General features: G+C 41.7%; 1 protein-coding gene across 4 annotated transcripts in view; it reads right to left on the bottom strand.

The window, feature by feature from the left end:
* The window catches only part of LOC126516508 (uncharacterized), a 222,000-nt gene that overhangs the window by 9,779 nt on the left and 187,145 nt on the right, over positions 1-25,076 (bottom strand). For 2 of the 4 annotated variants that reach the window (XM_055063962.2, XM_055063966.1), the window contains exons 31-34: positions 18,539-18,760; positions 13,410-13,502; positions 9,836-9,938; positions 6,626-6,688 (exon numbers count right to left, since the gene is read on the bottom strand). In XM_055063962.2, the coding sequence (XP_054919937.1) occupies positions 6,626-6,688; positions 9,836-9,938; positions 13,410-13,502; positions 18,539-18,760 (481 nt within the window). The remainder of the gene's footprint in view (positions 1-6,625; positions 6,689-9,835; positions 9,939-13,409; positions 13,503-18,538; positions 18,761-25,076) is intronic. The other 2 variants (XM_055063963.2, XM_055063965.2) reach the window with 2 other exon arrangements.

Below are 25,076 nucleotides of genomic sequence, written 5' to 3'. Positions count from 1 at the left end.
ATCAGCACTCGGACCAGCCATCTTCCGTTTCAGCGGCAAGTAAAAAATGGCAGAGAAACCACATGGCCAGGAATGACTTCGACACAATCAACTAAGATGAGCACGAGCGACTTAATTCGTTGGCAGAACTGCGTAGAATAAGGGGCCAGCAAGCAATCTGAGAGCAGCACTGTTAGCACCAATATTGGCGCGGTCCATTCGTGTTTTGGAGGGTGGAGGGGCATAGAGTTATGGGCGCAGCCCATTTGTGTTTAGAAGGGAAGAAGGGTTTTAGTTTCAGTTTATTGTTCATTCAAGATACATAGTTGGTTGTAAGCAGTAGACAGGTGAGGGTCCCAAAGTCAAACGACTGCAACAGGACCCTCGGTTAACAAGAGAAGATTGGTACAAAATGATTCATTAATACAGCGGTGTAAAATTATGCAATCTACAAGTAAATAAAAAGTGAACGAAGTAGTGAAAAGGAATACATTCAATTTTTACACTTTTCTATGTTTATATTTAGGGGTGAAGGGAGAGAGGTGTGCGAGGCTGGCAATGAGGAGAAGGCAGGAAAACAGGTTCTACTGTATGAGCGCGCAGCGGCTATTGGGGCGGCGGGTGCAGCAGCTCAGATTTCTCTTTTTTTTTTTTCCCAAGGATTTTGCATTCCACTACCTTTCGGCATGGACACCCAGCAGCCAGGCTTCATGGTTATAACCGATAATGCAGCATGGGGGCATTGTAGTAGGTGGGTTATTTCATAATATAAAACATACAAAAGTTGATGGTGCAGTACCTTCTCATTGTTACTACGGATATATTGTTAAAACCAGTATCGTTATAAGTGAGTTAAACTGTACTAAAAACAACTAAACCAGTGATATCCCTGATTTACACTTGTCTTTTTCGACAGTCTATTGATTCAGGATGTGTTCCCGACAGATTGAAAATAGCTCAAATAATTTCAATATTTATGTCTGGTGACCCATCATCTGTCTCTAACTACAGACCCATTTCGCTGACCAGTATGCCATGTGAACTATAAGAACACATTACTTCGCCAGCAATTATGAAATACCTAACAGAGCCCTACATTATCTTCATTAACCTAGACAGGTTCCAACGGGGTTGCTCATGAGAGACGCAGTTATTTGAGCTAGTCACAGACATATAACAAGCTATTAATGCTTCGTCACAAATAGACATCATATTTATTGATGTTGCAAAGGCTTTTGATAAGGTAGCTTATAACCAATTATTAATGAAACTTCGCTGTTTTAATATATATAGTAGTAGGACTATGAACTGGACTGCCAACTCCTTAACTAACCAGCACCAATTTGTAACTGCTAATTAATTTTCTTCTTCGCTATCCCTAGTAATATCCAGGGCGCTGCAGGACTCTGTACAGTCGACTCTCATTACAACGGACCTTGATAATAAAGAGAAGAAAAAAAAAGAAAAAGAGAAAGAAAAAAAAAGTCAATTTTATCCGAAGTCCATAATACCCGAAACGCCTCACTTCCGAAGCTTTTGTCGCGATGTCTAACAACTTTATTGCAAAGAGTGAGTGACGAATGTCCAAAGCAAAAAAAAGAAGAAAAAAAGTCATACTTTCGCCCGAAAGGTGAAGCATCGAGTGCGATAGAAAATTAAGGAAGATAAGCGCAGCAGCGGCAGCGAGCGAATTGACCTTCGTGCTGTCTCTCGCTTCAACGCAAACTAAACGTAGAAAGCACATGAGCATATGAGGCTACCGGCACTGGGTGCACTTTGTCCACATCACAGATCGCTTCGTAGATTAGGCCCGTGCCGTAAGCAGCAGTCGCCGGAGTAGAACCCCCTCTTTTCGCCTCCCCCCCCTCGTGCCGCGCGCGCAAAAGAAGATGGCGTGTTTCCGGGGGCGCCTTCCTCCCTCACGCGCGCGATACTGAGCCGCATCGTTGGCTGACCCTCGCAAGTCAGTTGTCAGCCCGTGTTGACACGGCAAAATTACATTTTATATGCTCGATTTTGAATAAACTGCCGCTAATTTCGTCCACTGTAGCCGATAGTTCATTGTAGCGAGGTCGGTTAAAAGCGAATTCCGTTGCATTGATAAAAAAGGTAGAACAAACTAAGGCTGAAATATGGTCCGTTATATCCAAAAGTCCGTTGTTCGTGGGTCCATTGTAACGAGCGTAGACTGTATTGGGACCGATTTTATTCCTACTATATATCTACGACATCAGCAGTAATATCACATCTACAGTTAGACTATCTGCAGGTGATTGCATAATTGAATTAGCCCTTCCGACACTAACACTTTGCGAACTGACCTCAACAAAATTGCTGACTGGTGTAAACAGTGGCAAATGAAAATATTGTTTGAAAAACTTAGGCTATACCTTTCACTACGGCTACTAACCACAAGTCTTCCCATTACTCTATGAATGGCATTATTATTGCAAATGTGCACACAATAAAATACTTGGGGAATTAATTTATGTTCAAACGTTTCATCAAATCAACACATAGATGCAATTACTAGCATATGCAAAACTCTTGACTACATCAGGCTAACTTATACTGAGCTAAGTCCACTCAATTATTAACCTGTACTACACTGGTACTCTAACAACAACTAGCTCTGCTCCTTTTGCACGAGAGGTACGCCGACCACGTACATATTTATACTGATGGATCTAAAACTCTCCAGTGTTCCTCTGGAGCCGTGGTTTTCCCAGCGAAAGCCCCCACCATCAGTTTCAAGACGTGTCACCCAACGACAGCGATGGCTCCGGAACTTGCAGCTCTTCGTGCTGCACTTCGTCTCGTCAGCCTAGAACAACCTCGAAGATGGTCAATATTCAGTGATTCGAAGACACCACTGCAGTCCTTCCTATCAGCCCTGCGGTGCGGACCACACGAAAAACTGGTATTTGAGATTAGAGAACTAATCCATACCTTGACTGAGAAAGGATACCACGTGTCATTTCAGTGGCTTCCAAGTCACTGCGGCGTCATAGGAAACAAACACGCCGATAACGCTGCTCGGTCGGCTCTTCAAGGCGACGAAGAGGAGCCGATACCATTATCAAGGACAGATGCCGCGAATGCTCAGCCGTGATATCACATTCTCCTTGTGGAATGCAGGAAGTTTTGAAAACAACCGGCTGCACAACCTAGACTTTTCTCTACGCCTTTGCATTTCAGCTAGACTCTGCCGTCGCGGAGCTACCTTGTTTTGTCGAATATGGCTAGGGGTGGCGTTCACCAAGTCTTTTGCTTTCCGAATCGGATGGGCCAACGACGCCTCGTGTGAGAACTGTGGTAACGAGGAGACTCTTCAACACCTTCTCTGTGACTGTCCTCGCTATAATTTACTGAGACGATCGCTCGCAAACGCGATAGGGCACTTTGACCGAAGACCTCTAACAGAGGAACTTATTTTAAAATGCCGTCATCACAAGCCATCGCAGCAGAGGGCGACGAGGGCACTGTTGCAGTTTTTAAGGGCAACAGAATTGGACAAGCGGCTGTAGCATGAACAGATGTTTATAGTGCTGCAAGTGTTACTGCGCTGTGCGGTGACAGCGTGCGGCGACAGTGACCAACTGTGATTGTATGCCTGTGCTCCTTTCTTTATCTCTACTTTGTTATCACTTTACCTCCCCCTCCTCTCTTTCCCCAGCGTATGGTAGCAAACCGGATCTTCCCTCTGGTTAACCTCCCTACCTTTCCCCTTTCCTCTGTCTCTCTCTCTTGAATAAAATACAGAGGCGCACTGCCACTTGCGATTTACACACCCTTCTCAATATTCAAAGGAAATGCTGCTGCAGCTGCTTTTACTGAGGCTCCCTTTCCACTTTAAGAATACCTGCTGCTTCTGTTTCTTCTCTTTCCAGACACTGTGTGTGGATTGCGTTTCATTGCCTACTTAGAGCTTGCAGCTCGTGGTTACAGCTAAACGGATATCTAAAGCAAATCCACATGACAAGTTTACAGATGAAGAGGTCATGTGAAAAGTACACAGACTGTGTGGCTCCAGCACACATTTACACAGACGATGGAGCGAACAGACCGGGGAAATACTCAACCATTCCACCACCATACAACAGCCTAGCCAGAGAGCAGTCACACACATGTGCTAGCCCAGCTGTGGCCTTCCTGAATCCAGACTCCTGGACAGGTAGCTGGCCCCAAAAGCAGATGAGGCAGAATTCAAACATGAAAAGACAACTGTTCTTTTTTTTTTTTTCTCTAGTCATCTGTGATACGTGCAGCATAAGAACGTCGAATGGCACATTTATCATCTGTGTTTGGGATTTGTGGTTTCATCTATCTACCATGAAGGCCCCTGGGTTTCCCAAAGGAAAACAAAAAAGCAACCCTTTGGAGTGTTAGATCCTGTTAGAACCTGGAAGTGTTGGCTAGTGCTACTCGGGGCCATGGCAGTGGATGTGGAACATCTTTCTAATCATAGGCATCACATAGTACATGTAAACTTAGAAGCAGGCAAATGGCCAATAAACTTTTAATTGCTACCTCATGGTATCACAGCTACCAAAGCTAAGGCCCTCGCTATGCAATGAGTGAGAAAAATAAGGTAAGCCAAGGGGCTCGAACACGCCCAGGGCTAATCTTGTATAAATACACAAATACCCTCGAAAGTGAACAGGAGGATGGTTGCCATGGCAGTTTAACTCTTTCCTTACCGGGCCTGAAGAAATTGCTTAATTTGATCCACAGTTTTTCTGCATGGTTGTTAAAACATTTTCGTTAAAATTCTTCTACTAGCAACAGCATGCAACGTCTGAAATAATGATTGAACTAAAACTACAGGTTAAGTTTGACAATTTTTGACAGACTGGGGAGTGTGGAAAAATGAAAATTTGACTCAAGCTATCATTGAAACGTCCTAGTGCTCCTGGCACTTCCTCAATAAAACAGTGCAAAATTTGTGGTTTGGTCGACCGAGTAACACAGTCTTTAAATAACAGCAGCAATGAAGACACGGAAGCTTCTGCTGGGTTGTCTAATTTTGTGATCCGACTTATAGGCTTTATAAATGTCTCAAACAATGGTAGGTGCTCACAACTGCATGTTATTTTGATAATTGTGTTTAACTAGTATCAAGTGCTAGTTTATTTTTTCCATCGTGGGTTGCTTTTATCCAAAAACATTTTGACAGCATATAGAAATTATTACAAACAATCCTTTCCGTCTTGTGGGGTTTTCACTCCCACAAGCGCATGCAGTCAACTTCAGACCGACCTACAACCAAAGCTTGACTAGCAGTCTAATCATTAACACATTGAACACCGCCTGTGCTAGCGCTTTTATTCATTATTGTACAATATTGTGCAACACTCCACATTACAGTATAGTTTCACATAATTTTCAAAACCTGTCTGAGCAATTATTACTGCTACTACACATTATCACAAACAATCTTTCCCGTCGTGTGGAATTTTCACTTACACAAGAGGATGCAGTCAATTTCAGACCAAAGCTTGAATAACAGTCTAATTGTTTACGTGTTGAACACTTCTTGTGCAAGTGCTCTTATTCATTACTGTACAATATTATTAGGCAACACTCCACATTACAGTACAGTTTCACATAACAATTTTAAATAACTATCTGGGCAATTATTACTGCTTAAGTCTATTCAAAACACCAGTGGTCAGGCTATAATTTTATGTATCACGGTGCGAGTTGCAACGGCTACTTCTTAAAATAAAGCATTATAGCATTAAAGCACCGAAAAAGAGCACACTTCTAGCGGCAAAGGGAAGAGATAATGGTAAAGCCTTTTATAAGTATATGCGCAATATGTAGCTCGGTTCCAACTTGTGGGAAGTTGTCTTTTAGTCCAGTTCAATTTCCCTTCTCCTTGTTATTTCTACCTTTCAACTAAACACACCCACTAATTTACATAGTTGTACTTCAAAAGTATGTTTGCCAGATTCTCACTAATCCATTGTAGTATGTGGGTCATCATTACAAAAGAAACATGGATAAATGTGTTTTCAAAAAAAAGAGTTCTGAAACTTTGTAAAGCAAGAATGTATTGCTGCTCCTCCCTGGAAAAAGACATGATAGTGTAACGACACTGAAAATGAACTGCACACAAGCTCAGTCTAGCTGAATAACATCCACATTTGAAGTGTTGAATTCAAGATGGCTGACACCCTTATTAGATCAAAACAGTGTAACAGATGGGATTACACAAGAAGAAGCACAATGACATGGCGCTGATTACATAATCGTGAACCAACTAGCCCGACAGTCAATCCTCATCGACGCCCTTATGTTTTGAAAAGCACACACACAAATCCTTCTTCATGTAAGTAGGAGATGAAGCCAGGCAGATTCCAGAAGAGACAATTTCTAGTCTTGACATTTACAAAAAGACTAAATGAGGACTGTGAAGAATAAGGAGACTTCTATGAGAACAAAGTCATTGCACAACATAAATAAATAAATAAACGTTGTGGAACAGTTTGCCAACAAGTAGCGTACATCCAAAAAATTGTACAACACTGCCTAGCAGCAACACCACTGAGGTTTTCCATAAAATAAACGGAACTCCCTCGAAATTAGTTCCACATGACACATTTACCACAACACATTTACTATGTTTACTACATTTACTCACAGCGCTGCTTGCTCAGTTGAAAGCGGTTCTCTCCTGGCTTGCTACTCAGTGGACTTGGCTTGCCTAGACCAGATACAAAAAAAGAGACTAATTGAGTCCCCTTCACATCAATGTACAGGCGCCGACAAAAGTGGTATACTCCACGCAGCGGGAGCCGGAGCAGCGGCACACTGCATCGCGACGGCATCTACATTGACACGAGTCAAGCGACATGTCTGCAGATAATAGAGGGCACCCATTGGCTGTCTCGATCCCAGATGCTGCCTGTAGATGGCGTTGCGATGCAGTTTGCCGTTGCTCCGGCTCCCGCTGCGTGGAGTATACCACTTTTTCGGCGCCTGTACTTTTGCCTCTTGGCAGCACATAATCCAGCAACTTTTTTTCTGACAGCTAACCACGCTTTTTTGCCTGGTTATGTGACCTGATGCGTTTAACGCAGTGAAATCATCTCTGCAGTTATTTGGCTCACATGATAACATATGGGGTATAGTACTGCACGGACCCAAGCCGACCCGAAAGCCTGGGATGGGCTGTCCGTAACGTTTTTTTTTTTTTGGAGGGAGGCTTGAGACCGTGGGTCGGGCCGGACTCGGGCACACTCATTGAAGGGCTTAAGTTGGGCCTTCGAGCACATGCGAACATTATGCATTGTATGATCCAAGGTATTCGTGCCAAGCTGAAGCAACATGTACAAAGAGCTGGCTGGTAGTGTACCTTAGAAAAAAAAAAAACAAGTTCAAATTTTTTTCTATTCCACATAACGAACAGTGTTTCTGTGTTACGAAAATTAAATTATACAAGAAAGCGCTCTTCAAACCATTTCCCTGTTACCACTTTTACAATCGCACTATTACCACTCTAAATACTACCTATTTATAGTATTTTAGCACTAACGCAGTGGGTGTCTCTCTGTACTTGTTCCTTTATTTTATGCTGTATGCTCGTGAATTCGCTGTTTGTACATGCACCGGGTGTTTCAGCGAACACTTTCAAAAATATTTTTAAATTGCCTGTGCCAGATAGCACAATTCTAGTTCATGAGCTGGTCTACTTGAAGAAACAGGCATTACTTTTGAGAGCAATCACATGGTTTTAGTTCATATTTCACTGGATTTCTTTAAATGCAGAAAAAGATCACCACACAGCGTGTACGCTGCTACAAAAAATTGGACCTGTTGTTTCTAAATCCCCTCTACAATGTTACAAAACGCACTTGGCCCTAAAGAGAGTATTAAAAATTTTGAATACTTGATCTCAGTAAATAACTAATTAAGGGGAACATAAAAATATTTTGAGGAGTACCACATGACGGCAAACCACGTCGGTTTTACTCAGCTGTGGTTAACCACTTTATTAAAATCTTTGTTTCAAGTTACGTGAAACACCCTGTATAACCTTATGCTTTTTTTATCTTGGTGCAACAAATTATTAATGAAGAGCCCCTTTTAGAAATGTTTCTAATCATTAATGTTTCCAAAGTGTAGACAAAAGCATTAAAGAGAATGCCCTGGGTTTGCTTCTATCAGCTTTTTCATGCTAGCTCTACACTATGTAAACAAAACAAAAAATGCTTTTATCTTTTATTGACACTATGCTTTTAATTGTGATGGCTTTTCATGTACCGCGTAAGCACTAGTTCACTTATTTCTGGGGTATTACACGCCGAAACCACAATATGATTACGGGGCATGCCATAGTGGAGACTGGATTAATTTCGACCACCTGGAGTTCTTTAATGGCACCTAAATTTAAGTACATGGGTGTTCTTGCATTTCTCCTCCACCTTAATGTGGCCACATTGGCCGGGAATTGAACCCGCATCCTAGAGCTTAGAAGTGCGACAGCTTAACTGCTCAGCTACCACCGCGGGTAAAGGAACATTTAAATGCACGTGCACACCGAATTTTCCACATGGGTTGTCCGCTACAAAGGGCAAGGCAACAATAATGATCATGACCATCAACAAATTTCCTCCAGCGTGCCCGGGCCGGGCCCGGACTGGGCTCGAGCTTCATGAAGTGGGAGCCCAGCCCGGGCCCGGTTTTATGGCGCAAGGGCCAGGGACGCTCAAACAGAGCCAAAAAATGGTATCAAGTATTCCTTTTACTTGGCTCACAAAGGTGCCTTTGTGACATTTGAACCCAAATTTAGCTGAAACAATGAAACAATATTTTTTTTGGCTAAAATATCTACATCTGCTTCAAAGTCTGATAACTGATGTCTTTGATAATTGCAACTGGGAGAAAGAAAAACAAGGGAGGGGGAGGGAGCGTGCAATTAAGGTAATACCTACAGGATTGTGTTTCCCTGCATATAAATGCAGTCTGTGAATACGGAGCCACTCTGAGGAGCTCACAATATTAAACACGTAGTACTTCAATTGACTGAACCTTTCTGGACATCTGAAGTCTACAAAGTGTCTACTTTTCGCAGCAAGGAACACTGAAGCTAAATGTGATCTCAAAAAGCTTTTGCACTAACCAATATAGGTGGCTAGTCTATACATCTGTTAACCCTCAACTGCCATGTGCCCTTCTTATGGCACTAATTCTTAACCATTACCCAGTAGGTACTTTTCCAGCTGAGTGGGATGCAAAATATGTGCAGATTAGACATGCATTCTCTGGACAATGTATCGGGACCAATAGTAAGGAAAACCACTTTCAATGACCCTCGTGTGCATGATATAATGCGACACCAGGCTTCATTGTCGTAATGAGCACTTGACACCATTCGGGAAAAAGAAGAAAAATAGTTGGGAAACGTGCCCCCCCTCCCCAGGTTAGGTTATTTCTTTGCTTCTACTGCTTCAGCCAAGTCGCATGTGACACACGCCATGAATGGCATCCGTAAAAGCGGCTGTACTAAGTGACAACCTAAGAATTCAGCACAAGCTCCACCCACAAGTCTGTACTCCATCTGCCCACTGCACTTCTGCGCTACAAAACATCGTTCGTGAGGGCCGCTAATATTCAAAAAAGTTTGCCTCCACCTCGATGCTATGGAAATTAGCAAATGAAGATTTGGTCGGTTCATCGATAAGCGTTTTCTATGAGTTTGACAGCAGTGTATTTGTGACTGCATTCCTTTGGTTGTCACAGAATATTGTGAGCATACAGCACTTCGTTGCTGAATGGGCAGCTATGCTTGCTGTTCAACTGAGGCAACTCGGAGCAGCAATGAAAATGAAAAAGCAGCACTACGGCTCACCTCCAAAGCTTGTGTCCGACGGTGGAGCTGCCATCCGACTCTCCGCTTCACCAGGCGCAGCGTTCTTGTCAACCCAGCAATTCTTCTGCTCATCCCATACAATCTGTACATGTAAGACAGCGAGACAGTGGTGAGCACTGTAAGAGCACAAAGGTGCTACCAGGCACCAACCACCACCCCACCAAAAGGCGTGCAGTCAAGCAGGCAAAGCAGAAGGACTGAACAGTCAAAGACAGTGTGAAAGGCAAGAGCAGACAAATCTATGTAATGCCAAAAGGAGCATGAAGGCAGCATGCTGTTGAGCACTGCCTAGAGCAAAGGTACATGCACACTTGTGAAAAGGCACCAATCCACCATAGTATAACCTTATGACAGAAGTTAAAGTAATTAAACTTGAGAGTTTTACATGCCAAAACCACAATGTGATTATGAAGGACACCATAGTGGGGGACTCCAGTTTAATTTTGACCACCTGGGGTTCTTTCCCGTGCATCTAAATTTAAGTACATGGGCGTTTTTGCATTTTGCCCTCATAGAAATGCGGCTGCTGTGGACGAGAATTGAGCCCACAACCTCGTGCTTAGAAGCACAATGCCATAGTCGCTAGGCCACTGCAACAGGCGTTTCCGACAGAAGTGGCAAGACATAATGCATTGTTACTAGCCCACCTGCAATGGTCAGTGAAATGTGGGGTGAAAGCAAGTGCAAAGTTCGAAACCACTAATTTGCTACAGCTAATTCATAAGAACTTATGCAACGCAGGTAAGTTGTATATTCATAGACTTAAGCCAAGTAGCTGGACAAATAACTGTGGTGACAAGATATTTTGGTAAAGTCAGGTGCTTCTGTCAATTACAATGAGGTTCGCGGAAGACTGAAACTTGAAATGGTCAACAGTGGTCGAACAAGAGATGCATCTGGAGCCAACATTTCTTCGACAAGGAGCTTGTCTTTGCCCTGAGGAAGACAAGTCCCCTTGTAGAAACGTTGTCTTCAGAGGGATCGTTTGTTTGACCACTGTTGTCAACTAAGATGGTACTGCCCATGCTCTCTCAAAGAACACCATCAGCTCCTGCATACCCAGTCAGAAATGCATAAAAGAACATCCACCTATATCTGCACCCTGCTACATGACTGCACCTACTAGATAAATTTGTAATTATAGCACTTGCATGAATATCATGTATCCATCAGGAATTGTGGTATTTGTGTGAATATAATGCAACTAAACCACATAACGTAGCACTGGACTTTCTCAAGTTTGACAAGTAAATGTAGTGAAAGCTTGACAATTCAAATTTATTAAGCTGAACATTCAGAATAATACTAATGGGATAATTCTACACGCCTAACAAGTTGCACAGAACATTTTGGATAACTAATCAATTCAAGTTAGTTTTAATAATTTAATTAAAGCAGAGCATGACAGTGTATCCAATGCGACTGCTTTCCCTATCGACAGTTATGCTGTCATGCATACATTGTTATACTTTCGACTGGTTGATTGCTTTCACTGGATTGACACTGTTACACACAAGACTCATTTGCAGCGATACCTTTTCCAATTCTATTCTTTTTTGCACTTCGTCAGTGGTCAGAGCTACGCTCTACCCACGTTATCAATAGGATCAGCCAGCCGTGAATAGTTTATAAGAGTTGGTAGGTTGGTATGTAGGGTTTTATAGCGCAAAGGCGACTACGGCTACAATGCGCCAGAGTGGCATAGAATCCAATGGAAGGCATCACTACAAAATCGTGGCCCTGCTGTACTGGAACCTTTGGGAATGTTGTCACCTCACTAGCGAGATAGGCCCTTCATTATCAAATTGCTTGCACATCGCAAATACTGTAGTACGATGTTAAAACTGACACGAACACTACAAACTTCTCTGGAAAATATGATGACATGTATAAACAAGCAGACAGGTTCGAGCAGTGTCATAAAACTTGACAACCACTAAATGTGCTCACTACAATCGTCACTTAAGCATTGTTTAGCTTTTTGGGCACAAGTTTACCCAATAAGCAGTTTGGTCCTTTTCATTCGTTCTTCCTGCAGTATTTCTGCCTTTGCACTGTCACCTCTCCACAACAATAAGTGTCATAGCCAACATCAAACAGCCTTTACAAACACAAACACTCTAGCCGGGCTATCTCATAAAAGAGCAGGAGACAATGGAAGAACCCATGACAGAGAGAGAGATAGAGAGAACATCAAAGTAGGCAGCTTGCTTGCCAACTGTAGTTGCCACCACTCAATGGACGCATAATAAAGCCATGTGATCCAGCGATCATGAAACTAAGTGAACACAGGCTACCGACATTTTAACGTTTAAGCAGGTGAAGGTGTGTGTTTTCATTGACCTTGTTCCTTGTGGCATGATCACCTAATTACACTATTGCAAGTGGCTGCCACCACTTTCGTCAGCGTACTCATAGATGATTCACGCTCAGTCTTGGTCAATGCCCATTAGTAGAACAATTTAGCAATCAAATATGTGAGCAATATGCACATATTTGTCTGCTTCCATGGCATTTTTGGCTCAAGCAGTGAAAATGCATGGATTTTACAATAGTTGGTACTAAACTTGGATGAGTAATTGGAATGAATAACACTCAGAGAAGGCAACACAGCTTGGCAGAAGGAAATGGGCAGTGCACTGTGATGTGAGAATGCAAGTAACTACTTTGCCTGTGCAAACTCTGTCACATATTGCACTTGGGTAATTGTACTTTTCCTAAAGTGACCACATTTTTGTTTATCACTGCAGCACATTATTTCATCATGATAAGTTCCTGCTGAAAGTCTTAAGTTGTGTAGAAATGACAGTTCCTCCCTGAAAGCTTGAAATCTAAGATGAGCATGTGAAAGGGAATGTTTAGAAGGCAAACTGCCGCATTAGAGGTTTCTCTGTCCTGGCATGCAAGGCTCAGCTGTAGGTTTCTCTGAAGCCATGATGCATGCATTTACCTGTTTAACAGTATCTTCAGATTGATGCATATTATGAACTCAAATGAATATTGTTGAAAATATATGGCTGGCTCAGGCTTAGGACAGAGGGCGTTCAACAGTTTCAGTTGCTTAATGGCACATGTAGCTGCAACACTCGCATGTTCCATGCAAGTACTTCAGCTGCAATCAACATATTGTGCTCAAAAAACTAAAAAATTGCCAATGAAACGAAGAGTCACACAATATGCTTCATTAAGCATCATATAACCAACGCTACATTGAGCCTTTACAGTGTTTTACTCCACTTTAGCATTGTCAATAGTCTTCCTAAAGTTAAAGCACGAGCCAAGGATACAGCAAAATACAGCCCAAGCAACATTCAGACATGGCATAAATAAGTTGCAAGAGATCTTCGTGCAAGGTCTGAGCCTGACAAAGTCACAAGAACCAGTGTATCTCCAAAAATATTGTTGCACAACTATACAATGTCCTACAAATCAACTTTGAGGAGAACAAAGGACAATGTGCAAGAGATGAAGCCACAACCGAAGCCATGCCATGCATAAAGCAAAAAGGGGAGAGAGCGAGAGAGAGCATTCCGAGTACAGAACAGGCACGTACATCAGGGTCCTTATCATCGGGCAGGATCATTTGATTGGGGCCCTTGGGAAGCAGCTTCCCAAAAATGCCCCCCAGCCAACTCTTGCCAGCCACCTACGCATACCGCAATGGCACAACTTAGCAGTGCCCCATTGCTCTCCTATGGCTTTAGATGTGACAACATGTGACACCAGTGGTGAGCAAGCTATGATCATATATGAATTGCACCACTACAGGTCCTACAGCCTGTGATGTGCATGCCTTGAACCAACACTGCAACGCATGCCGAAGTTGCACCTCGGCTATGACAAAGCTCAAGATAAGTTTGCATGTCTATGCAAGCTACAACAAAGCTTAAGATAACCTCGCATGTCTATGCAAACATGTGCATACACAGCTATGTTAGAGTTGCAGCATCTAGCAAAATGACAGCAACAAAAGCCATAGATACCTATAACTTGTTTCTCTGGGATTTGAGCTCGCAGGGCCCATGTGAACATCAAGGAATTACCTATTTGGCCATATATAACAGCTGTGCCAAGCAGCTACTGAGTAGGAATGCTACAGACTTAAAGCAATGCACATTCTCTTTTTCCCCTATGCTTACATAACACAGAATGCCAGTGAAACAATGACTTCCTGCCTTCTCCAAAAATCCTTTGTACCAGATGTGCACAGGCATGTTTTACATGACATGAAGACATTGTTCAGCACCACAGTTCATTGGATACGAAGACAGAGCTCCATGACATCCTAGGCATTACAAGCTTCTTACAGCTAATCTGTCACGCAACCACATAGTGCTTAACGAATTCACCTTGAGCTTCTTCAATTGCATATCTCAACCGTCCCACAGTACCATTACCTCATACAATCACGCATACTGGAGAAATAAAGCTAGTCATTGTACCAAGGTCTTTGAGCCTAACTACAAATAGCAGGATAGCTGATGAGCCCGCCAGAATGTGGAGACCGGTAGTGCAAGTAATTATGAAAATTTAGTCACTTCCTCTCATGCCACATCAGCACAAACATCTACACTGCTTGCTTTCAATGAATGACTTCCGCTGTAAAAGTGCTATCAGTCACCATAATAACAGGCAATTTGTGGCTCCTGGCATGTGTGAGGTAATAACCAGATAAGCTTGCTAAACATAAGTTTACACAAAAATCTTGCTGCTGTGATGTCAATGAAACAAACACAGGCAAAACTTTTTCAGCTTGCCATAAACCTGTCATCCATAAACACCATTTACAAAACAAACACTTCAGCCACACACAAGGATAGAATCCCGAAAATGCATTATAGCCGATTGTTTGCCAATACAAGCTCTGGAGTCGCCTCTCCTGTCAAGGTTTCATAATATTCTTTTGCTTGGCAGAACAACTTACTTCATACAGCAAGTTGGCCTTTACATTGCCATAAATAGCTATGCCTTTCAGCAACCTAACTAATCCATAGCTTTACCATAAAAGTCTGTCACCAAAATGTTTCCCAAAAGGAAAGAAACAAAAAGCTTCAATAGCCTAGTGCAACTTCTGCTACACACCTCAGCTTCATGTTTCAGAGGGCTTATAGGCTTCATCTTATATGCAGTGAAAGAACATATGGACAAAAACAAAGATGACAGGACATGCTTATAGGCTATTAGGGCAAAGTAATAAACTCATAACAAAACAGTCCTTTGAAGTCCATGGCAGGTCACATACCACACTATCTCAATAAGCCATCAACCAGTTAACAAAATCATTCTCATAAACTGCCACCTGCAAACATTCATTCTTTATGATGGCTGCCCCTGAACTTGCTGCATTACTTCAGACCGTACAAGATGCTCTGATGCACTGGAACACTGAGCAACGACAGCGAATTTTCGTTAATTAAAATTGTGCATAAACACACTTTATTATATCCATGCCTTGTTAGCAAAGAACAAGCTGAAAATTCCAGACTGTCAATTTGTGCCAATGGCTGAACTTTCAAATACATTGGAAAATAAACATGCCAGTGAACTCCTCGCAAGCACTAACTAGCCATAGGCATATAGAAAGATTTAACGTCCAGGATACCAATTTGGAACTTCATAGCACCTCTTAATTTTTCTCGTCTTTGCAAGAAAGCAAACACAAGGATGGTCACTCCTGTTTCTGGTTTCCTGCAACAACCATTACAGCAATACTTTAATTCCTCGATTCTAATGCACCTTTGGTTGTAAATTCACCCAGCTTTCATGGCCAGAAGTCGAAGAAGGAGAGACACATTCATGCAGTAACCAAATGGAAAAGTGAAAGCGAAAACAGCTCGGAGTTGGATAATATTATGTAATGAATACTGCATTAGATGAATGTGCGCAAGGGGCACATGAAATGGCATCTGTCCTGTACCATTCTGATATCATTCAAAGCTGCTCCAACAACCTGAAACATCTCTATTTGTCAGTAGTTTCAACTGCTGGGAGTGCATTGCTGTGAAAGCCTCTAGAAGGTGTCTAAAAATGCGAAGACTTTACTAATGGTATATTTGACTAGTTGTTTCAGAGCACTCTGGCAGCACTAATAAATCGGGCAAGACAGCTTTAATGTCGTACTACGAGGACAGACGGGTCAAGTAAATCAGGCTTCACTGTAACCTCTAGCACAATTATGTTTGCAGTAAAGCTTGATTGCTGTGTTACATAACCTTTCAAGCTCTGCCAAGTGCCTCTGGAATGACTAGCTGAATACCATAAGACTTCAGGAGTAGACAGAAAATACTTATAATTCAGGGCAACTATTGACAAGCAAGTATCAAAAATATTAATTCATTATTTTAGCTCTCACAGCCACTTTTCTAGACCACTCTTTCGTATCGTGGGCTATCTTTCCAAGGCTGTTCTTCAGAGTCACATACCTCGTTTTATGTGAAGTAGCCACTCCTGAAGTTCTTAGTGACAAACTTTATGAAGATAAGATGCATAGTACAAAGATGGTGGAGGTGTCAACCACAGCCACTTTGTTCAAATGAGAGAATGAATGCTTCAAAAAGCAAACATGTCAGAACAGTGTGCAACAAAAAAATTTTTCCAGCCTTGATATGCACACTACAATGGCACTGGAGCCCTACTGTTGGTCCCACTTTCAACCCTCGAGTTTTTGTTCCTAAGAAGAAAAGGTCTAATAACTCATCTAAACAGACAACCACCTAAATCTGATCATTTTTATGACATGAAGGCACATAAAAACTGAGCTCGTTCACATCCTTAGCATACAGCCATGACTTCAAGGGTGCACTCAGCACTTTCGTACACGACACACAAAGCTATGCACCTTCAAATTGCAGGTCGTGTGCACAGGCTAGGAAGAAGTTAGTTCACTGGGTCCATGTTCAAACACCCGCAAATGTTACTATACCACATCACAATTGTCTCACACTCTCTGCATCCTGCATGACTGCATATGCACTTCTTTAAAGAGACGATTGATAGTCTGTATTCATCAGGTCCCTTGTTGCGTCTCTGTGTGTTGATTTAGTAACCAGATAGCACAGTTCACCAGTACATATTGCCACTAACTGGCCGTTTCCATTGCCTTGTCATCTCGCATCGCATTGTAGCGCACTAACCGACAGCAGTAGGCAAAACTATGCAGTAATGTGCTACACATAATTTCAGATACATGAACAATTTCTCTTCTAGACTGCCTGCTGCATTACCACTCGCAGTTATAATCTACAACAGCATTTGTAATGAAGGCTCATTTACTCATTCCAATTCTTCGCATATTGTAACATGACTTGACCTGTCTTACTAAACCTGTAAGAGCATCAGAGTATCAGTGAAATGACCAAAACCATATACAGACCACAGAAAAGACACAGCATGGTCATAAATAGTAGCCACTAGAATACTTCATCAGCCTACCTCAATGACTTCTTAACTTAATAGCCTGAGCATGTTGTCTTGGTTACATTCTGCACAGAAGCAGCAAAATATGTGTGCCTTAGAAAATAGTTGAAATGATGTTATTGGGACAGGGACACTCCTACCTTTCACTTTAAACTGGCTACAAGCAAGAATCTTCCCAGCACTTTAATGAAGAGTGCAAAGTGTATGAAGGACTGCATGCTAGGATTACATAGCACCTGATTTGTTGAGTACTGTACATCTTATTTCCTTCGCCCAGATAAAAAAACAATCTTAATGGCTCGAATTAAATGCCTCACTTGCAGTAACCACAGCTTCAACTTGCAAAAGTGCTTCAGATTTTGGCTAGTATCAGCCACAAGTTCATCTCTGCGTCATGAATTCTACATGTTCTCAGTGGTAGCAATGCAATCAATCTTTGCACAATAAGAAAACTACAGTCTCTGCAGTAAGTTAGAAAAATGCAGTAAAAAAAAAGACTAACAGCATCTGTGAAAATGTAGTGCAAAATAACCTCCAAGGTCCCTCCAATGCTTGCATCTTTAAACTTCTGACAATAATAATCATAATCAAAATCATAATCATAATCGAAATAAAAAGTCAGCAAATAACACACAAGTCTCGTTTTGATTATGCCATAATGTTACCACACTCTGTTCAGGCTTGATTTTATTACTGGAACATGAAAGTACTAAGTCTAGGCAAGTCAGATAACATAACTACAGAGCCCAGAGTGATCAACACAATCACTTTATAGTCCAGAAATTGCAACATGACAAGGACAGCACTATTACTGTAAGATCGGTGCTGCTGCTAAGAAAAAGGCCATAATAGTCACCGGTATGCCATGTAACAAGGAAGATGACTATTAACATCCTCCAAAACAATTCCACACAGTTCTCAGAAGCTGTACACTCGCCAAATGAATTACCATACACGGGAATTGCCCGGTTAGGAATAGCAAATAATACTTCACAGAAGCAAACTTAAGTGGACCTTTAGGTCATTAACTAGAACAACAAATAAAACAATGAAAAACATGGAACAAGAGCAAGAACAGACCAACACAGCACTATGCCTATCTACACAGCATTACTATATATGCCAATACCTTCTAATTCTATATGCATTCATTGAACTTGACTGCAGGAGGCTATACACCTCTTTTTAACACACTTCTCTGAGCTCTCCTCTGATGCAGCATTACGAGATGAAAAAAAAAAAAAAAAAAAACTGCTGTGCTCCAACCTGTGTCTTTCCCTTGTTAGCTGCGGCTGGCTTGGACCGTTCAGACTCTGAAGTCGACTGGTCTGTGGTGAGTGAAGACTGCGGCCCCGATGGTAGCCGTGACCGACCAGAGGCCAAGGCAGCACTGTCGACACTGTCCCTTCGATCACGAGTGTCTGTGGTGCTGCTGACACTGCTAAGGCGCTCTCGTGATGTTTGGCGATGCTGAAGATTCTGTGCCTGCTAGCAAAAGAGAGAGAGAGAGAGAGCAGACGGTGGGTGAAATTACGTTAACAACAAATACATGTAATAATATAAGAGACAGGCTATCCCAAAAGCACCAGTTTGTGGACAAAGATGCAGCTCTGCCTAAATAACCTCTGATCTCTAGAGGCTCATCTGGAGGTGTACTGAAACTACAGCAAATGGAATTTACTGCCAAAAGGAAACCTTTCCCCGCTAGCAGAGCAGCATAACAACTGTCATTCCTTCAGATAGCAAAATCACATGTGCAAATCGCATATGGCATGCTGCAAGCCAATAGAAAAGACCCGTTTCATAATTTTCAAGTTTGCTCCTCTGCAGTGCAAATTTGACCAACTAATGGCAGCAATGGTTATCGTTCAAAGGAAGACAAAGTGCTTCACATGATGGAGTTTGTCTTTTGAGCATTGTTTCATCGCGAGAGCTATGTTGACATTTTCCATGTTATAATACAAGCAATCTCTGCTTGTACACACTGTTCGCAAAAATTACAACGCTGACATTAGTTTGGCAAACTGCCTTGCAGGAAAGCGAACTTTACAATTATGAAAAGGTTCAAGTTCAAGTTTTCCCTGCATAGCATCAGGTGCTTTAGTGTCACAAACTCAGCATCTACAACACCGCTATACATTGTAAGCGCCACCTATGAAGCCCACAAACTAGTGCATGCAACAAAATCTGCTTTCTTTTTCCCACTGCATTCATAAACAGGGCAACAAATGCAGTTTGCTACCACCATTTGCTGCTATAGGTGCCAAATGCTGCAATCTATGTTCTGTATCGTGAGCCAGCTCAGAGGAATAGCGTTCCCATTTTCCCAGGTGGGGATTTGTGCGGAAGCCAGACTCTGCATTGAGGGAAGTATGCAAAATAAATAAATCATTGTTGTGATCAAAATTTGGAAGTTTATTTACACATGGTTCATTTCTTTACAAAAGAAGGTCCTTGAAACATTCTACTTTGTAACAGCTGGTAAAAGTTTGCACAGTGGGTAGAGGGCAGGAACCCCTGCATTCCCCGTAATTGACGCTCATGAACCAGTTCATAATTCAGCTGGGATCGTGCACAGAGAAATGTGAGGTAAAACTAATAAGCTTAACCAGTCTTGACCAGTTTGGCATAGCACCTACCCTCAAGCTTCCTTCCCCATAGCACTTGGCCGACTCCATGTCACATCCAGCTAACAAATGTGGTCTCAAATGGAAATTTTAAAGCCCTACATGTGAAACATTATCAAGGGAGAACCTGTCCACAAAGGTTCATTAAGAGCCACGAAACAACTTTAAGCCTTAAACTAAGTTACCATCCCCAGTGTGCTTTCCTCAGCACTTAGCCTTACCTGAACCCACACTTTAGCCACCACCAAGGGATGTGAAACCAAGTGCACAAGTTCCTTTAATGTAAAGAGCTTTTCTTTAATTTTTGTAACAACGTTAAAAAGCCTACACTACACACTCGACCATAAAAGTAGTGCATGCTGCATTGCTGGTGGCAGTGCGGACACTAATCAGGTTGCTTGCTTGTAAACTGTGACAGGTGACATAACTCACCAGTACGTAATGCGGTATCACCAAGCCATCAATAAATAGGTTGGCAGTGCTGGCCAAGACAGATATTAAAGTTTTTTTTTTCTTGAATAATTAAGCTCACCCAGAGCAACCACAACAAAGTGCTCTATGAACTGCACTTGTTTGCTCAAAATGCCCAAGCAGTATGTGTTACAGCCAGAACTATTTAAGACAGTCCCATAGAAAGATTACTTCAAAACAATGACAGGCACCATCAATGACACCTGTCATCGCAGGAATGGCCGAGTGTTCGCAGCGACCAGACCATTGTCCAAAACTTTGAAGCACTAACTCCTGCCATTAACGCTGCAGTTCCATTGACCAGTAGCCCAGTTTCGCTTCGATTGTGTTCTCAGGTCATGCACTTACGACAGGTGTGAATGCACACATGATGTATTCCAGGCTATGAGACACATATGCTATGCTTTTATCTGCTGAAGTCAGCAGCAAAATAAACAAATAAATAAATTCTGATATGGAACACCACCTCCTCTTGTACTTTGTTGCGAAACCTTGTGAACTGACACTTACTGCATAAAAAGCAATGGTCACAAGTTTTGAATGCCAAAACTAATGAAGAAGTAACTCACTCCCACACTATTTCCAAAAACAACAAGCAAATCAGCCATTTTTGGTTCTCAGCAATGTAGCAAACATGAAGAACTGATCAGACTACTAACACCATATTCACTCAAATCTCCTGCCCTCTGACTTAATGACATGATGTATTTTTGTATTTATTTATCAACTAATTGATTTTTACGTACCAGCATGCAGTTTGCTGGCCTAAACTGGTGTAAATATGGCATAATAATCCCTTAATGTTGTACTGTAGTTCATGAGCAATACCAGGAGTGAGGGTGCTGGATTAATTTTAATCGTACAGGGTTTTTTTACTGTGTGCCAATATTGTGGCACATGGTTCTTCTGACATTCTGCCCACAATGCTGAGAGGATGCCATGGTCACTGCATCAAGAGAGCACTACGCCTACAGTGCAGCAAAGTGGACAGTAGCTTCTCTTTGCGGCTCCAGTAGAAGCCAGTCTATATCGATTGTGTTTGATTTTTGATTTCTGTAAAGTGTGAATGCAAAGTCCAAATATTTTTATCACCTCCTGACAGTTCCCCAGTAAACACAATACCTAGGCCAAGCCTCAGTCTCAATATGATTCACTTGACATCACGCAGCATTCCAGCAGTAGAAACAAAAAAAAAGATCTCACAATTCTTTGAGAACACCCATCCTCATTTTTTTTTTTTATTGTAAATGCTTGCATAAATGACAATAGTATGGGGTCATCCACAGGCCCTCTCATAAGCATCAGTGGTAGTGAAAAGCAAGACAGCAATACTAGTTAAAGCATCGGGTCCCTCTATTTTACCCAACTTGAACTTCAAACCTTGGTAACGGTACTCCCAGAAACTGGAGGTGCATTTTTCATCCCTTTATATGACACTGACGCTACTTGTATTGAATGTGAATTGAATTCTATGGTTTTACGAGCCAAAACCAAAATTTGATTATGAGGCATGCTGTAGTGGGGGTCAGGATTAATTTTGACCACCAGGAGATCTTCAACGTGTCCCCAATGCATGGGACACAGGAGTTCTTGCATTTCACCCCCACTGAAATGTGGCCACCGCAGCCAGGATTTCATCCCACGACCTGATGCTTAGCAGCGGACACAACTTGTCTTGCTGCCACATGTTGTGCAAACACAAAACAAAGCTAAATAAATATAGAGAAAGACAAGAAACACTACAACAGCAAATATACTTTATCTCCATCCACAACTCCAACACCCATAAAGCCAACAGCATCTCTCTTCAAATTGGTGCTTCTTGCTACCATGTAAATGCACAAACACCACAGCAGAAAAGATGCCATGCATGTTATAACTGGCACACATCAATACAACACACAAGCTTTGTTCATAATGCAGTCAATGTACCCCATCTCCCTGTCAAGTCGTATAACAATACTTGTCTGTCAAAAATTCTACTTCCAAGATTGCTGTTAAACACTTCACAGAAGCAGTTAATTTGCATAATAAATAATTTAAACATTACATTGTTAAAGCAATGCAAGTTTTCAGCATTGCAAAAGGAAACGAAACTTTCAACCCACCATTCGTACAAAAAGCGGAGCTCCGTAACTTTAGCAATATGTTTAATTTTAATAGCTAGTGGCATGCCTACCTTTAGAACATACTGTGCTATAGTTGCAAACAGTTCACTGAAGCATCATCAAGCCATTAAACTTGTCAGTACCCTACAATTAAACACTTATTTTCATGCTGCCAAATCAATAGTGGAAAATGGTGTCTGCATAATTAACATATTTAACACTATGACTAAAAAAGCATCCAAAATTAAATATATTTTCATATAAAACCATATACATCCCACAGTAACAGAACTTTTCATAGATTAGATTTTATGAAAGCTGTTCAAATGCCAGTTCAATTAAGCTTTTTAATGTTCACTCTTCCTTTTTGAACTGCTCTACTCTTGCACCAACTTCATGCTTTTAAGAAAAAGCCTTATTCTACAAGATGGGAACTTTGGCCATGGACAAGATATATTTACATCCTAAAAAATAGAATTTTAATTTTGATCCTTGGCTATGACTACAATATTCAAGTACAAAACTTAAGACGATGGACCAGTTTAGTACTTGTTTACATGGCAACTTCTCAGAAGTGTACTACAGAGCCTGCCTTGAGCTTGTTGTAATGTTCATATCCTCTGTACCAAAGTTATGTACTATGGCAGACAAAATTGCACACAGATGGACCATTTCAAACAGAAACACAATGAAATGAAATTTTCATTATTGAATTTCGTACAATGGTGCTACAGCAAACGGCGTACTGCATGACAAATAGTATCAAATCCACCACACTGGTACATCGCCTGCCTCAAACACCATCTTCTTATTTTAGCCATTTTCATTTGAGTTACCCCTTTTGGTTTTCATTCATCCACAACTATACCTTACAATGCAATAACCAACAAGGTACTCCAATCACATAGAAAAACAGTAACTTCTCCACTGACACACTCAGCTTTGTATGGTTACAGACAAGGGAGAAAAAAAAAAAGAGCACAAAGCACGTGTACAAAAATAAGTGCGGCAGCGATGCGCAAAATACTTAAATCTGCTCTGCGGTGCTCCAAACGACAGGTTATATGTGCACAGGAACTTATGCTATTTCATTTGTACAGATTTGTTATCATTCGGCAGAACCACAACCCTGAAGCAGCACATACAGTGTGTACCAATGCCAGATAAACACACTACCCTAGTAGTATAGTAGTACCAAGCGCAGTATATATTTTGTTATTACTAAGTTCTGCAGCTTGTACTATACCAAACCTGCCCTACCAAGCCTTGTACTACACCTAGCCTGCCAAGATGCACTTCGAAAGCCAAGCTCAGCACCAACCGCCACTGTGAAAAGTCACAGAAGCCTGAATCAGATGCCAAAAGAAAGGGAGAAAGTTTACTTGTGGACTGTTTGCCCAGTGCAGCATTGGGATGCACATTTAAGGCAGAGAGTTCGGCTATAGAGTTGCGAGTTGAGATGCACAGATTGCACTTACAGGTCCTGGCTGCATGTGCTGTGAGGAAATTCAGTTTCCTTCACTGCTTCCACATTCTGAAAACATTTGCATACCTGGAGGACAGAAACACATAACCAGAAATATGCTATCTTAAGCTCTAAACTATACTATCAAACTAGCAGTTGAAGTGCATAAAAATGAAAAACATACTTATGTATCCTTAATATTGAATGCTACGTTACAGTGCAAGCCTTCATATTGAAGAGGGGCCGGGTAGAAATCCACAGTAAAATGAATGCATGCAATTACATTAACCAAAAGGAGCCTGCCAGCCATTCAAGCATTCATACGATACATGTAGCTGCACTAGATTGGTTTATCCGTGGATGTTTTGCAGAGGCTCTAGAAAACAATGTGCTCAGAAGTGAACAATCCTAGAACCATTAAGTTCAGTTATGTGACAGCTTCAGAGTATATGAGTGCCCTGTGCCTTCTTTAGCTATGCTACAAGAAAAGCTTGAGATGCAGCCCTGTTTGCAACAAGACACTTCTGAAGAGTGTCAGACGGCAGCACAGTTGCAAGAAAAAATTTTAAGCAAGACAACCTGTGAGCAATGCATGTGCTGCACCAGGCCCCACACAGCCAGTTCCCGAGAGTATGTATTTATGCATAAAATGACCCTTCTAGGTGTAGAAGAACACTATTGCTAGCAGAGATATAGAAGACAAAGGACATTAAAACTTAAAAGCAATAAGGACCCATCTATCACTCTCACATGAACACTACTTTCAATGCATGTTGATTGGCTAAGCCAGAAGAAACAAATGTTTCAAAAGGAATGGCCGAGCACCCATAAGCATTCATTTTTAGGTCGCATAGTTCATGAGCCCTCTGAAGGATGTCCATGCTTCAGTAATGCGTTGTGCTGGACAATGAAACACAGAAAAGCAAAAGGCATCCCTAAAAATGATCAACAGGTACTACAGCAAGCTCCAGCATACAGTTTACCAGAAGACAAATTATGTCAGCCACATGTAACTGCTATCACCAAACTCAAAGGCAGGATAAATGAGAGCAGCAAAGAACATATGCACTGCCTGTCTATGCTTCCCCCCCTATCTTCATACGGATACAGCAAAGCACTTCATCTGCCTCCTT

This window comes from Dermacentor andersoni, chromosome 1, assembly GCF_023375885.2.
Source record: "Dermacentor andersoni chromosome 1, qqDerAnde1_hic_scaffold, whole genome shotgun sequence".
NCBI lineage: Eukaryota > Metazoa > Arthropoda > Arachnida > Ixodida > Ixodidae > Dermacentor > Dermacentor andersoni.
Note: the sequence above shows the minus strand (reverse complement) of the source record. Positions and strands in the feature narration are given on the sequence as shown.